The 12,614-nt window shown below is 32.4% G+C and overlaps 3 protein-coding genes across 4 annotated transcripts; all 3 read right to left on the reverse strand.

The window, feature by feature from the left end:
* Window positions 1–599: 599 nt before the first annotated feature.
* On the reverse strand, window positions 600–5,972 carry LOC148934062 (FCS-Like Zinc finger 3-like). 2 transcript variants are annotated; one of them, XM_089062384.1, is made up of 3 exons: window positions 5,963–5,972; window positions 857–965; window positions 600–780 (listed from the first exon to the last, which is right to left on the reverse strand). In XM_089062384.1, the coding sequence occupies exons 1-3, from the start codon at window positions 5,970–5,972 to the stop codon at window positions 600–602; spliced, it is 300 nt and encodes a 99-aa protein (XP_088918510.1). The 2 variants fall into 2 exon arrangements, with proteins under 2 accessions (XP_088918510.1, XP_088918505.1); XM_089062379.1 differs by lacking the exon at window positions 5,963–5,972 and having other exon boundaries at window positions 857–984.
* A 1,319-nt stretch (window positions 5,973–7,291) lies between these two features.
* LOC148934063 (uncharacterized) lies at window positions 7,292–8,075 on the reverse strand. The gene is made up of 2 exons (XM_089057408.1): window positions 8,022–8,075; window positions 7,292–7,696 (listed from the first exon to the last, which is right to left on the reverse strand). Exons 1-2 carry the CDS (start codon window positions 8,073–8,075, stop codon window positions 7,292–7,294), a joined length of 459 nt encoding a protein of 152 aa, XP_088913534.1.
* Window positions 8,076–10,603: 2,528 nt separating this feature from the next.
* Window positions 10,604–12,126, reverse strand: LOC148934064 (uncharacterized). The gene is made up of 3 exons (XM_089065084.1): window positions 12,030–12,126; window positions 11,396–11,444; window positions 10,604–10,999 (listed from the first exon to the last, which is right to left on the reverse strand). The coding sequence occupies exons 2-3, from the start codon at window positions 11,438–11,440 to the stop codon at window positions 10,670–10,672; spliced, it is 375 nt and encodes a 124-aa protein (XP_088921210.1). The 5' UTR covers window positions 11,441–11,444; window positions 12,030–12,126; the 3' UTR covers window positions 10,604–10,669.
* Window positions 12,127–12,614: the final 488 nt, after the last annotated feature.

Consider the following 12,614-nt stretch of genomic DNA (forward strand, 5'->3'; position numbering starts at 1 on the left):
GTAATAAAACATTATAATGAAGTAACATCTTTAACTGATGTGTTGTTTGCACATTAAAGTATGCCATCAATTCGACTCTTATTGAACTAAATTGTTGTTATAACACATTAAAATGAACTACATATTCTTTTTGATAAAATAGTAAATTGATAAGATGAAGTAATAAATTATGATAATAAAGTAATATAAATGATCTGTTTTCCTATTAACTATAATCTAGTTAGTATGAAGTATTGAATTCATATAATGAAGTAATAAGTTATGATAATGAAGTAATATAAATGATCTATTTATACAGTAGGTTTTATTACTAAAATGAAGTAATAATACATAATAATGAAGTAAATCACAACAAAAATGAAGTAATAAAACATTATAATGAAGTAACATCTTTAACTGATGTGTTGTTTGCACATTAAAGTATGCCATCAATTCGACTCTTATTGAACTAAATTGTTGTTATAATGAAGTAATAACACAACTGAATGAACTAAATTGTTGTTATAATGAATCCAGTTGTTGCGAATTCACCGATGAACTTATCAGTAGTCTCTTCTCAAATACTGTATACTTAATTATTTGGAATCAAGTTTATAATCTCAGGCCACAGCCACTACTCCAGTGCGTACAGCTTTATTGATGTCAGATTCGTCGGAGCTCTGTCTCGCAGCGCTCGATCTCTTGGAGGAAGAAGACCTCTTCCATTTCTTCTTCTCCATCGCCTCATCCATCTCTATCTGTTCCTGCCTGCACTCCTGGCTACAGAACGGCGTGTTCCCTCTGCAAAAATCCACCAAATTAGAAACTCCGCTAACCAATTCAGCTCCAAATCTCTTGGATTTTCACCTAATTTTACCTGTACATGAAGATGTCGTTGTTTTGGCAGAGCGATCTGCCGCAGAGGGAGCAGGAATCGAGGAAGTGCGGTTCGTAGTCGTGTTCGCATCCGGTGTAGTAGTATGCTGCTGCTGCAGCTGAGCTCATTGGAGGAGGAGGAGATTCAATTCAATTGATGATAAGATCCGTTGATTTGCAGAAGATTCGTCGATTTGTAGAAGAAATTCGTCGATTTTGGAGAAGAAGATAAAGAGAGAATTGAAAATGAAGAAAATCATGTGAATTGAATGAAGGTTGATGCAAAATTTTTACCCTAAATGTATTTTGGCCAAAATACCCCTGGATTGAAGTAAATTGTTTACCTAATGAAGGAGTGAAATTAATAAAGCATGGTCTAATCTCATCCATTAAAAACTACATCTAAGGGCCCAAATTTGGTCTCTAGTTTGGTCATTAAGAGAGGATTTGTGGATAATGGAACTCTATATATATAAATATAAAAGTACGTAAGTACTAGTACTATATACACATGCACACATATTTTAATAATTATGCTATACATATACACTATTTTAATTCTATAGTATTTACACCCTTCTATTTAAAATTCTCGTGAATTAAAACTACCTATATATTCGATTATACTGAGTCGATCAAAAAAATATATATATAATCTCTATGACACACTTCACATCTTTGTAATATAAATGTCACTGTAACATGCAATGACAATATAATATGATAATATGCAAAATAATGCAAGTTTCGGGTTAGGGATGTCACAATCAATGCTTCGAATCTCAACCCACAATTTTTCATAGAGCATCATCAAAACACAACAAAATGATGGTAACGGTAAATAAAATGTCTTGCTAAAGGAATATATGGAGTACTATATTAGAGATATACTCCCGCCATCTACGAATAAGAGTCCTATTTTTTTCGGTGTGGTTAAGAAAAGTGGGTGGAAAAAAATTAGTGAAATATGAGTCTCACTTATATATACTATGTTTTATAATGAAATATGGGTGAAATTAGTTAGTGGAATGTGGAGCCTTATACCATTTATAGTAAAAGTGAATCGAGACTACTATTTGCGGATGAATCCAAAATGAAAAAACAGAACTCCTATTCGCGAAAAGAGAAGTACTAATTAAATAATTATCTTGCCAAATCAGGTCCTGTGTGGAAAAGAAACTCCAATATTTTCGTTCATTTGGAGGCAGCTGAAATGCTGTGAAAGCAAAGAGTCGATTTTATAAACTATAAGGTGACAACACAAAATCAGCTCAAAATGATAGCTTACTGCATGAATAATCATATGGAAAATTCTAACATAATATTACAACATATAGACTAAATGCATTATATTTTGTGTGGCAACTTATAAGAGATACTAGAAAAGGAGAAAAAAAGATGGGCTAGGACCGATCAGCTTAAAAATCTTCATGCATCTGAATCTGCTTGAACTACATCAGGTTCCTCCTTAACCAAACTCGCATAATTAAAAATTTAAAATAGTCAGCTACTCCCTCCGTCTCCTAAATTTTTGTCGCATTTTTCCATTTCTATCCGTCCCACAAAATTTGTCACATTTCACTTTTTACCATTTTTTATAGTGGACTCATATTCAATGACTCATTTCAACTCACATTTTATTATAAAACTAATATATAAAAGAAGATCCATTCTTTACTAACTTTTCAACTCACTTTCCATTAAATTTTTTAAATTTGTGCCCAATCAAAATGTGATAAAATTTAAAAGACGGAAGGAGTATTTTGTTTACTAGCTACAAGAAATTGTAGGCAAATGTCAACTAGAGGACAAAACAGAAGAAGAAATAGAACTACTCTCTCCGTCCCCGCTAGGATGACACATTTTCCAATTCGCAAGATACACCAATGGTATTTGTGTGAGAGAGTGATCGGAGTGAGACAAGGTAATGACAGGGGAAGAAATATTTTATGTGAATAGTTTGGTTAATACTTAATATTTATGAGAAAGTTAATAAGAGAAAAACAAGAAGAAAAAAAAGACTCAAAGAAAAAAATTTATTATTCTGAAAAATTTGCATGCCTCCCTTCAAATTTACAAAAGGTATGCGAATTAATCTTTAATATCTCTCTATAAGAATAAAGTAGATTGCTTATACTCATGTATTTACCAAGGTTGGAGCTAATCCTGATACAATATTTAATCACATATTCACATATGTGGCAGCATGAAATAAGACTGATGTGTTTACACTTCGGCCAGTATTTAAGGCAATTTTTAATCTCAAGCATTATTATTATTATTATTATTATTATTATTATTATTATTATTATTATTATTATTATTATTATTATTATTATTATAAAAAAACTATATTGGGCGGTGATCCACTTTTGCTATTTCCAGTTTTGCTACTATCGCACACATAGCAGTCCACCAATTTCATTCCATATTCTAAATTAATTCATTTCAATGTAACACATTCTATTACTTCTAAACAAAAGGAGTATGATATAGTCATCCTCTGGAAACTGTGATTTTTGTAAACTAAACAAGAAATGGTCTTGCCGGAGATACTACATCACATCCAATTAGACTATAAGTACTTGTTCATAGTAGTGTCATGTGATCTTTGATTTTGTGTGCAAATGTTATTTCCACCAAACTACTACTAAAGCTTCCAAAGGTTTTATCTGCAGAATTTGGTTGAAGAAAGCCTTTGGACAATGCTTCTTCATTTGAAGCAGGTGGATTAGGTTAGCTGTATCTTCTGAGGCGGGTTTTTGATGCATAAGACCACCCCCATTGGTGACTTTGAGATGGAGGCAAACACATAAAACAAAATAGAAAGAAATAGTAATAAAGCAAAATTTAAATAACCCAACCCACCACCAATTTTGGGGCTTGCCAGCTGACCCAACATAAAGTGGAGGGCAAATGATACATGTCCATTTTCTATTGGCTCAATGTATTATTATTTTTAGTTGTTTTTATTTACTATTAATTATTGATTAATCACTACTTTATTTATGTACATGATTTAATATTGTATACTACAAATATGAATTGTAAATATTTTAGATAATCACATTTTAAATATTTTGAACATTGTGAATTTATGATATTTTTATTACTTTTAGTTATTAATATAATTTATTTAATTATTACTCCTTCCGTCCCACTTAAGATGACACGTTTCCTTTTTAATTTGTCCCAACTAAAATGACACATTTTTTTTTTTGGAAACTTTTTATCTCCAATTAATACAGACAACTACTTTTTCCCACTCCTATTAAAATATTCTATCTCTCTTTCTCTCTCTATTTTAATACTTACACCCACATTTTCTCTCTCCAATTAAACATATTAACCAATAACTCATAAAATCTCATGCCAGCAAAGAAATGTGTCATCTTAGCCGGGACGGAGGGAGTATTATATTTGTATTTATATATCATTTCAAAACTCATGTGAATTATTCTTCCAAACATTCATGTGAGCCCCTCTTGTGAAAAATTCAAGTGAACTAGTTCATTTTATTTATAATTAATTAATTTTTTTTTATTTTAAAATTATTTGCTACTTTTTTATTGTGCTTCATTTGTTCTATATATATCCCACTAAGCATGCAAAACTCTTCACAAACAAACTAACTTTCTTTTCATTCTTGTTTTGATAAATTTGGTTTCATGGATCCAAATTATTCACACTATCGTCCTTGTTTTCCAAACCATCAAAATTCCCAAAATTATCAACAATTATCAGATTAGGGGTGGCGAAACGGGTAATGGATAACGGATAATTCTCATCCCGACCCGATACCCGTCGGGTATTGGGTACCCGCTACCCCAGGATAGTGGAAATCGGGGCAGGGTCGGGTATTATAATTTAAGGTTTTGTGGGTATCGGGTATACCCGTTACCCGCGCGGGTATTCCTGATATACCCGTTAGTACCCGATTATTTTAGTGTTAGGTGTTCAAATGTTAATGTAGTTAATTAAATTTATTCTTCCATTCACCACCACCTGCATCTGTTCAGGTTAGTTTCTAGTCTTTCCCATTCTAATTCCTTCATGAGAATTTTCTAGTCTTTCTCATTCTACTTCATGAGAATAATCCCATTGCCGTTCCTAGTTAAACGTACTACAGTGGCTACACACATATATATGTATACGTACTACCCACATATACTACTACCACACACACATATATAATATATATAGGTGTAACACAAACACACACCCATACAAATATACAGTATAGTACACATACATTTTAAAATATACAATCACAACCACAAATAGATTTTAAAAGAATTAGGACAGACTCGGGTCGGATACCTGCAGCGTTGGGTGCGGGATACCCGACTCGGGTATTGGGTCATACCCGACTCAGTGCGGGACGGGTGTCGGGACAACCATTTTGTCCGAAACGGGTAGCGGGTACCCGACTTATCGGGTGCGGGTACCCGCGGGTACCCGTTTCGACACCCCTATAACAGAATATCCAAACTCCCAATTTTTTTCAAATCCGAAGTATTCACAAAACCTTGAATTTTCTCCAAATCTAAGCCAAATTCCTACATCTACTGAAATTCCCACGTCTGAAAATATCACCCACAATTTGTTCGGAAATGTCCAACCAGCGAACAAAATTCAGAGGAGCTCAAAAAATGTAAATTAGGGTGTGAAAGAAGATATGACACTTATGTCTTCTTGGATCTACGCAAGCGTAGATAGTGTGCGTGGTAAAAATCAGAAGGGAGATACATTATGGCTACATGTCCATAAATTGTATCATAGATGCCAAGAAGGTGAAATATGAAATTAACAAAATTCCATATAATTTTTAGACATTATTTAATATATTTAAAGTCATTATAAATCAAAATATTAAGAGTTATGGAAGTAAAAAAATCGATAGGGGTTGAATTGAGTAAGAGTTATGTATGTGGAGAATAGAGAAATGAATATTTTATTAAAAAGTTGATTGAGGTGAGGTTGGGTTGGGTTGGGTGAGGGCAGGGGTGGATCTACATTCATTGAAAGAGGGGCAATTGCCCCACCTCATATTTTCATATTCTATATATATATATATATATATATATATATATATATAGGGGAACACTAGGGCGCATCCTTAATTAGAGTGCTAACGTACATCCAACCACGTGCTGCCATGTGGCACGAAAAATGCAATATTGTATATATAAAAATGCAATACACATTTGTGAAGTTGTTCATGCATTTTCGCAGATTGCATTTTAGTTATAGGAAAATTGCATTTTTTATTGTTAAGTTTTGCATTTCACATAAATTGCATTTTTTATTGTTAAGTTTTGCATTTTCACATATATAAATGCAATCCGTATAGATATAAAATGCAAATTAAACAGTCAATATCAAAAATGCAAAACTCAACAATAAAAAATGCAATCTTCATATAACAAAAATGCAATCTGTCGAAATTCATATTGCATTTTTCTATATATAATATTGCATTTTTCGTGCCACGTGGCAGCACGTGATTGGATGTACGTTAGCACTTTAAAATTAGTTAGCATATTAGTACATCCCTATATATATATATATATATATATATATATATATATATATATATATATATTGTACTATATTTTACCATTTATTTCTTTCAATTTCTCACTAAATGTCCCTTCTCAAATTCTTAACTTTTCCTCATATATAAATTTGTCCCTCTCCCTACAAATTTCTAGCTCCGCTCCTGAGTGAGGGTAATGGACCACATCTCCTAAAAATGCAATATTGTAATATATAAAAATGCAATACACATTTGTGAAGTTGTTCATGCATTTTCGCAGATTGCATTTTAGTTATAGGAAAATTGCATTTTTTATTGTTAAGTTTTGCATTTCACATAAATTGCATTTTTTATTGTTAAGTTTTGCATTTTCACATATATAAATGCAATCCGTATAGATATAAAATGCAAATTAAACAGTCAATATCAAAAATGCAAAACTCAACAATAAAAAATGCAATCTTCATATAACAAAAATGCAATCTGTCGAAATTCATATTGCATTTTTCTATATATAATATTGCATTTTTCGTGCCACGTGGCAGCACGTGATTGGATGTACGTTAGCACTTTAAAATTAGTTAGCATATTAGTACATCCCTATATATATATATATATATATATATATATATATATATATATATATTGTACTATATTTTACCATTTATTTCTTTCAATTTCTCACTAAATGTCCCTTCTCAAATTCTTAACTTTTCCTCATATATAAATTTGTCCCTCTCCCTACAAATTTCTAGCTCCGCTCCTGAGTGAGGGTAATGGACCACATCTCCATTTTGGATCTTTTTCAAGTCCCTTATACATGTTCACCTGTTTTGTGAACTCAAGCATTTACATAATGCTTAAAAACTTCATACAACAAAAAACGCCACCTAAAACTTAGATAGAGTGCTTCCTTACACCAAAGATGAAGCACCCAACCGCAATAGCAATGACAGCAATAGTGGATCCCCCGACCACAAGCATCGGCCCCCTAACCACAGGCCGGTCCTTGATTTTTTCTTCGAGTACCCAAAACTTGCTTTCTTCTACTGGAACATTCTTTTTCCTTTCAGCCTTTATCTTGCTCATTGCAGCATTTATGATGATCAACCTCCAAATCTTCATGATCCAAATCTCCTCCTCCGGATAAAACATACCTTTTTCTATTAGATTGCGCCATGATTTGCAAACACATTTGCACCTCATCATGCATTCGACCTGGAGTTTTCTGATGATATATCTAAAGATGTCTGGCGGTAGCTTTCTAAACAAATCAGTTCCCCCTTCCAAATCATCGGCGATCTTCATCAACACATGCGATGAAAAAACAATTATCACAGTGGATGAAGGAAAAACTATTCTTGTAATTACAGTATGCTCTCATTTCAGTTGTTTCTTTTTATCAGGCCAATTATTTGCAGTGCTTTAAGAAGTGGATTGCAGGCCTTGGGTGAATTATAGAAAGTTTAGTAATAAAATTTCCTATATTTTGTGCTTCTGTCTATGACAAATTCATTGCATACATGTCTTGGGTGAATTATATAGATAATACATGCATATAGTGAGAATGTGTTAAATGAACATAATAATATGAGATCTCATGAATGTTTGGGGCCAGACATCTAACCTGTGAGCCTGGGGCATTGTCGTCAATGAAAGAGGCCTCACCAACATCCACCATTAGCCTATAGAAAACGAAATCAAGGCAGAAAATTGAGTAACAATGCTCCCTAAATTATGTGTAATTCAACGCTAAATCCAGTTGAAGCTGAATTAATAATTATGATGACAACGCACAAGACACCTAAAGCTATGTTCTGTTAGAATTGGAGCTAAAAACATGGCAATTTGAGATTTGACGTCCAACTAAAACCTACACAAGAACGAAGCCATTATGAATTAGGGAAAAAATGAGCATTGTATTCTTACCCTAAATTTGGATCATATACAACCAACTCAACTTCTGATTTTTGCTTATTATTTCAATCACGACCTAATTTTGGATCACATATCCTTAATTTTGGGTCTCTTCCCAACACCCAATTTAAACTTGAAATAGTTTCTACTAATTTTACTGGCAATTCATAGTGTAGAAGTATAAAATAGTACTCCCTCCGTCCCGCTTTAGGAGTCCCGGTTGATCAATTTTGGGCGTTCCGCTTTAGGAGTCCCGGTTGAGATAAATTAATAAAAAATGTCTACAAAGTGTTAAACGTGGATCCCAACATCCACTATAACATTTATTTATTGGACACTCAATTAAAAGTGGGTCCCAACATCCACTACAATATTTATTTATTACATACTCAAACACTTTTTTCTTAAAACATGTGCCCGACTCAACCGGGACTCCTAGAGCGGGATGGATGGAATTGTAGAAGAGAAATAATAGGATTCTGAGGTTTTGAGAGAGACAAGAGAATGAAGAGAGGTGGCTGCTTTCTTCTTCAATTATCAATAGCGATAGAGAGAGAGGAGAGAATGAGTGGGAGGCCGCACGTGACATTTGAATAAATAAATTACTTTGTATAGTATTTTAAATGGAGAAATATGCAAAGAATGGTTAATATTGTTCATTTAATAGTATTTCAAATTATATTAATTATCTAGTAGTAGTTCTTATATATTTTGAAAATATTAATTCATAGGCATAGGTGGATGTCGAGTGCACCGGCTAGTTTAAAATTTTATAAGAATTTATTATATACTTTCAATATAGACGTGCTGCTATTATGGACCATCCCTATTATGATACTAATCTTTAGTATACTACAAAAATAATTATGGAGTTAATACTAAAACAATTCATTAATTAAAATATTGAAAATTTAATTAGTGATTATCATATAATTTCAATATTTGATGATGTTAATATTATATTATTATAATATTTATAGCAATATCATATCCCACGTAATTATTCAATGAATATAATTTCTTATTTACATAAAATTATAATTTTAAAATCTTATCAATATATATTACACTATATAAAATAAAGAAATAGTATAAACTAGCAAAATAAAATTTATAACAGACAAAAAATGTTTATTACAAAGAAAATATAATGTTAAAGAAATTTAAATGACATTTTTTTATTTTGCAATCGAATAAATTTTTCCCAGAAACTACGCCAGTAGAATATCACTTACGGAGTATACTATTTTCCAAGATATAGTCTAACGTTCAGTTTTTTCATTAAAAAAATCATGATTATAGTATACAATTTATTTCAATTTTTTATAATTTAATTAGAGCGAAAGCATGATTATAAACTAAAATATATAAAAAGAAAAATTAGCATTCGGTTTGTCTTCAATGTTTGTCAACAAGGAGTATCAATATTGCAAAGCAACTAATGCTACAAGGAATCATGTTATGTGATATGTGAACAAATTCTCTGATAACAGTCAGTCTGATTTGCTCTCTCTTTCTCTTCTTAATCTTTCTAGTGTGTGGTGACAGAAAAATTGTGTGCAGTTAAACGTAAGGACGGACTGCAAGCGGACTAGGCATACGAGAAGAGCTCTTCCTCTGTAACTGAATAGGGTGGTTGTAAACTAATACTCCCTTCCGTCCATGAAAAATAGACCACGTTGTGAATGTCACAGGTTTCAATGTGGTGGTAAAGTAAGAGAAGGAAAAAAAATAGTAAGAGAGAAGTAGTGATAGTGGAATGTGGAGTCCATATATTAGTGGTGTTTAATTGTGTTAGGTAGCAAATGTGAGGTACTTTTTCAAACTTGATCTATTTTTCGTGGACAACCAAAAATGGCAAATGTGATCTATTTTATGTGGATGGAGGGAGTATATATATAAGTATGACTCATGTTTCACTAACTTTTTTTCATCCACTTTTCTTAATATTTCTTAAAATCGGCACCAAAAAGAAATGAAACTCTTATTTGCAGGCAGAGGGTCTAATAGTAATATACTCCATGTATCCCTTTAGCAAGACATTGTATTTACTGTTACCATCATTTTGTTGTGTTTTGTTGATAGAGAAATCATTTTGTTGTGTTTTGTTGATGATTCTCTATGAAAAATTGTGGGTTGACATTCGAAGCATTCTCCATGTGTCTTGTATTGCAGGTATTATATGTTTTCACATCCCCATCTTTTTTAAGGAAATAAAACTGGTAATTATATTCAAATATTCAGATGGCATTGACAATAAGATCCTATTTATACTCTATATATAGCCATTTGTAAAGGTTGGGAGATTTCTAATGGAAATGCTCCTGATCTACATAAAAAAAAAACACCACCTAAAACTTACACAGAGTGCTTCCTTGTACCAAAGATGAAGTACCCGACCGCAATAGCAATGACAACAATAGTCGATCCTCCCACAAGGTTATCGAACTTTCTTTGTTCAGAAATCGCCGTTTCCACTTTATGAATTATGAAGCGACAGGCTTGAATCTTCACATAAAGCTCATCATTCATCGGATACACACCTAATTCTATTAGATCGTGCCATGATCTGCAAACACATTTGCACCTCATAGTGTTTTCAAACGGGAGTCTGCTCAGGATCTCTCTCATGATGTCTGGCGGTAGCTTTCTAAACAAATCATTTCCCCCTTCCAAAATGGCCGCGATCTTCATCAAAACATGCAGCAGTGGCAGATGAAAAAACAGTTGTCAGACTAGAGAAAGTAGGTGATCAAGAAAAAACTATCCTTGTAATATTCGTATGCTTTCATTAAGTTGTTTCTTTTTATCAATCTTATACTCCATCTTACTAGGCCAATTATTTGCAGTCCTTCAAGAAGTGGATTGCAGACCTTGGGTGAATTATAGAACATTTAGTAATAAAATTTCTGTCGATAATAACCTATATTTTGTGCTTCTATCTATGACGAACTCATTGCATACATGTCTTGGTTGAATTAGTATGTAAAAAGGTTATAGATAATACATATGATGAGAAAGTGTTCAATGAACATAATGAATAATGAGAGGGTATGCATGAATGTTTGGGGCCAGACATCTAACCTTTGAGTCTGGGGCATTGAAAGAGGCCTCACCAACAACCACCATTAGCCTATAGAAAACGAAATCGTTGAGTAACAAAGGAAACGAATGGTCCACAAATTATGCGTAATGAGTTAATTCATTCGCCAAATCCAGTTGAAGCTGAAGTATGATGAAAAAGCAGAAGACACCTAAGTGGAGCTAAAATGGTCAGTCATTTCATCGATTTTGTGAATTCCATTGAAGAAGCTAAAAGTATTGAGTGAGTTTAGACCTTCACAAGAACTAAGCCATTACTTGGAGCATGAATGTTTGGCGATAAGGCTACCATCAGGACCTATGCATAATGAAAAACATAATGCCATAAATATCTCTACATTAAACTTTTCTAGTAAAAATAACTCCAGATAATCTTCGTTTTTCTTGAACAAATTCCTACCCTATTTTTGGAGCACATGCATCTTGTATTCGCTTATAAATACAATTCACGTCCTAATTATGGATCATATACAACCAATTCAATATCTGGTTTTTGAATTACGGAAAAAACGACCTTTGTCTAAACATCAAATTGTTCCTACTTTACTGGCGATTCATAGTCTAAACTTTAAAAAAGTTTCTATTTTACTGTCCATTCATATAGTAGGATTCGTACCTCAACTGATGAATGTTGGAGAGGGTTTGCTTTTGAGAGAGACGAGAGAATGAGAGGGACTTTCGCCGGCGTGACAAAATATATATAGTGCTTCTGCTTTATTCTTCAAGTCACATAAGAGAATAAATGAAAAATTAATCGCTGATTTTTCGGTGTCAATCTTTCAAAATATAGGATCAAAATACTCCGTAAAAAGGACTTTTTTATTTTTCGTTTTTCACTATTTTCTGCATCAAATTTATGTATCGACCAAATTATCCACATAAAATTTCAAATCTCAATTCTAAAAAACCTATCAGGAAAAGGACTTTTTATTTTACGTTTTTCACTCTTTCCTGCATAAAATTTATGTATCGACCAAATTACCACATAAAATTTCAAATCTAAATTCTGAAACTCTAATTGCATAATCTTATAGTATAATTCTTTGCATTATTCTTATTCTTATTACTCTCTCCATCCCATTTAACTGACACAATTTTTTTTTGGTTTATCTCAAATAACATTTTTATTTTTAAAAACTTTCACTCTCCAATAAATTATATACTCAATCGTTTTTTTTTATCTCAAATTAAATATTCAATT

Source organism: Salvia hispanica, chromosome 1 (assembly GCF_029641045.1).
Source record: "Salvia hispanica isolate PSC_SH4W2 chromosome 1, Shi_PSC_v1, whole genome shotgun sequence".
Taxonomy (NCBI): Eukaryota; Viridiplantae; Streptophyta; class Magnoliopsida; order Lamiales; family Lamiaceae; genus Salvia; species Salvia hispanica.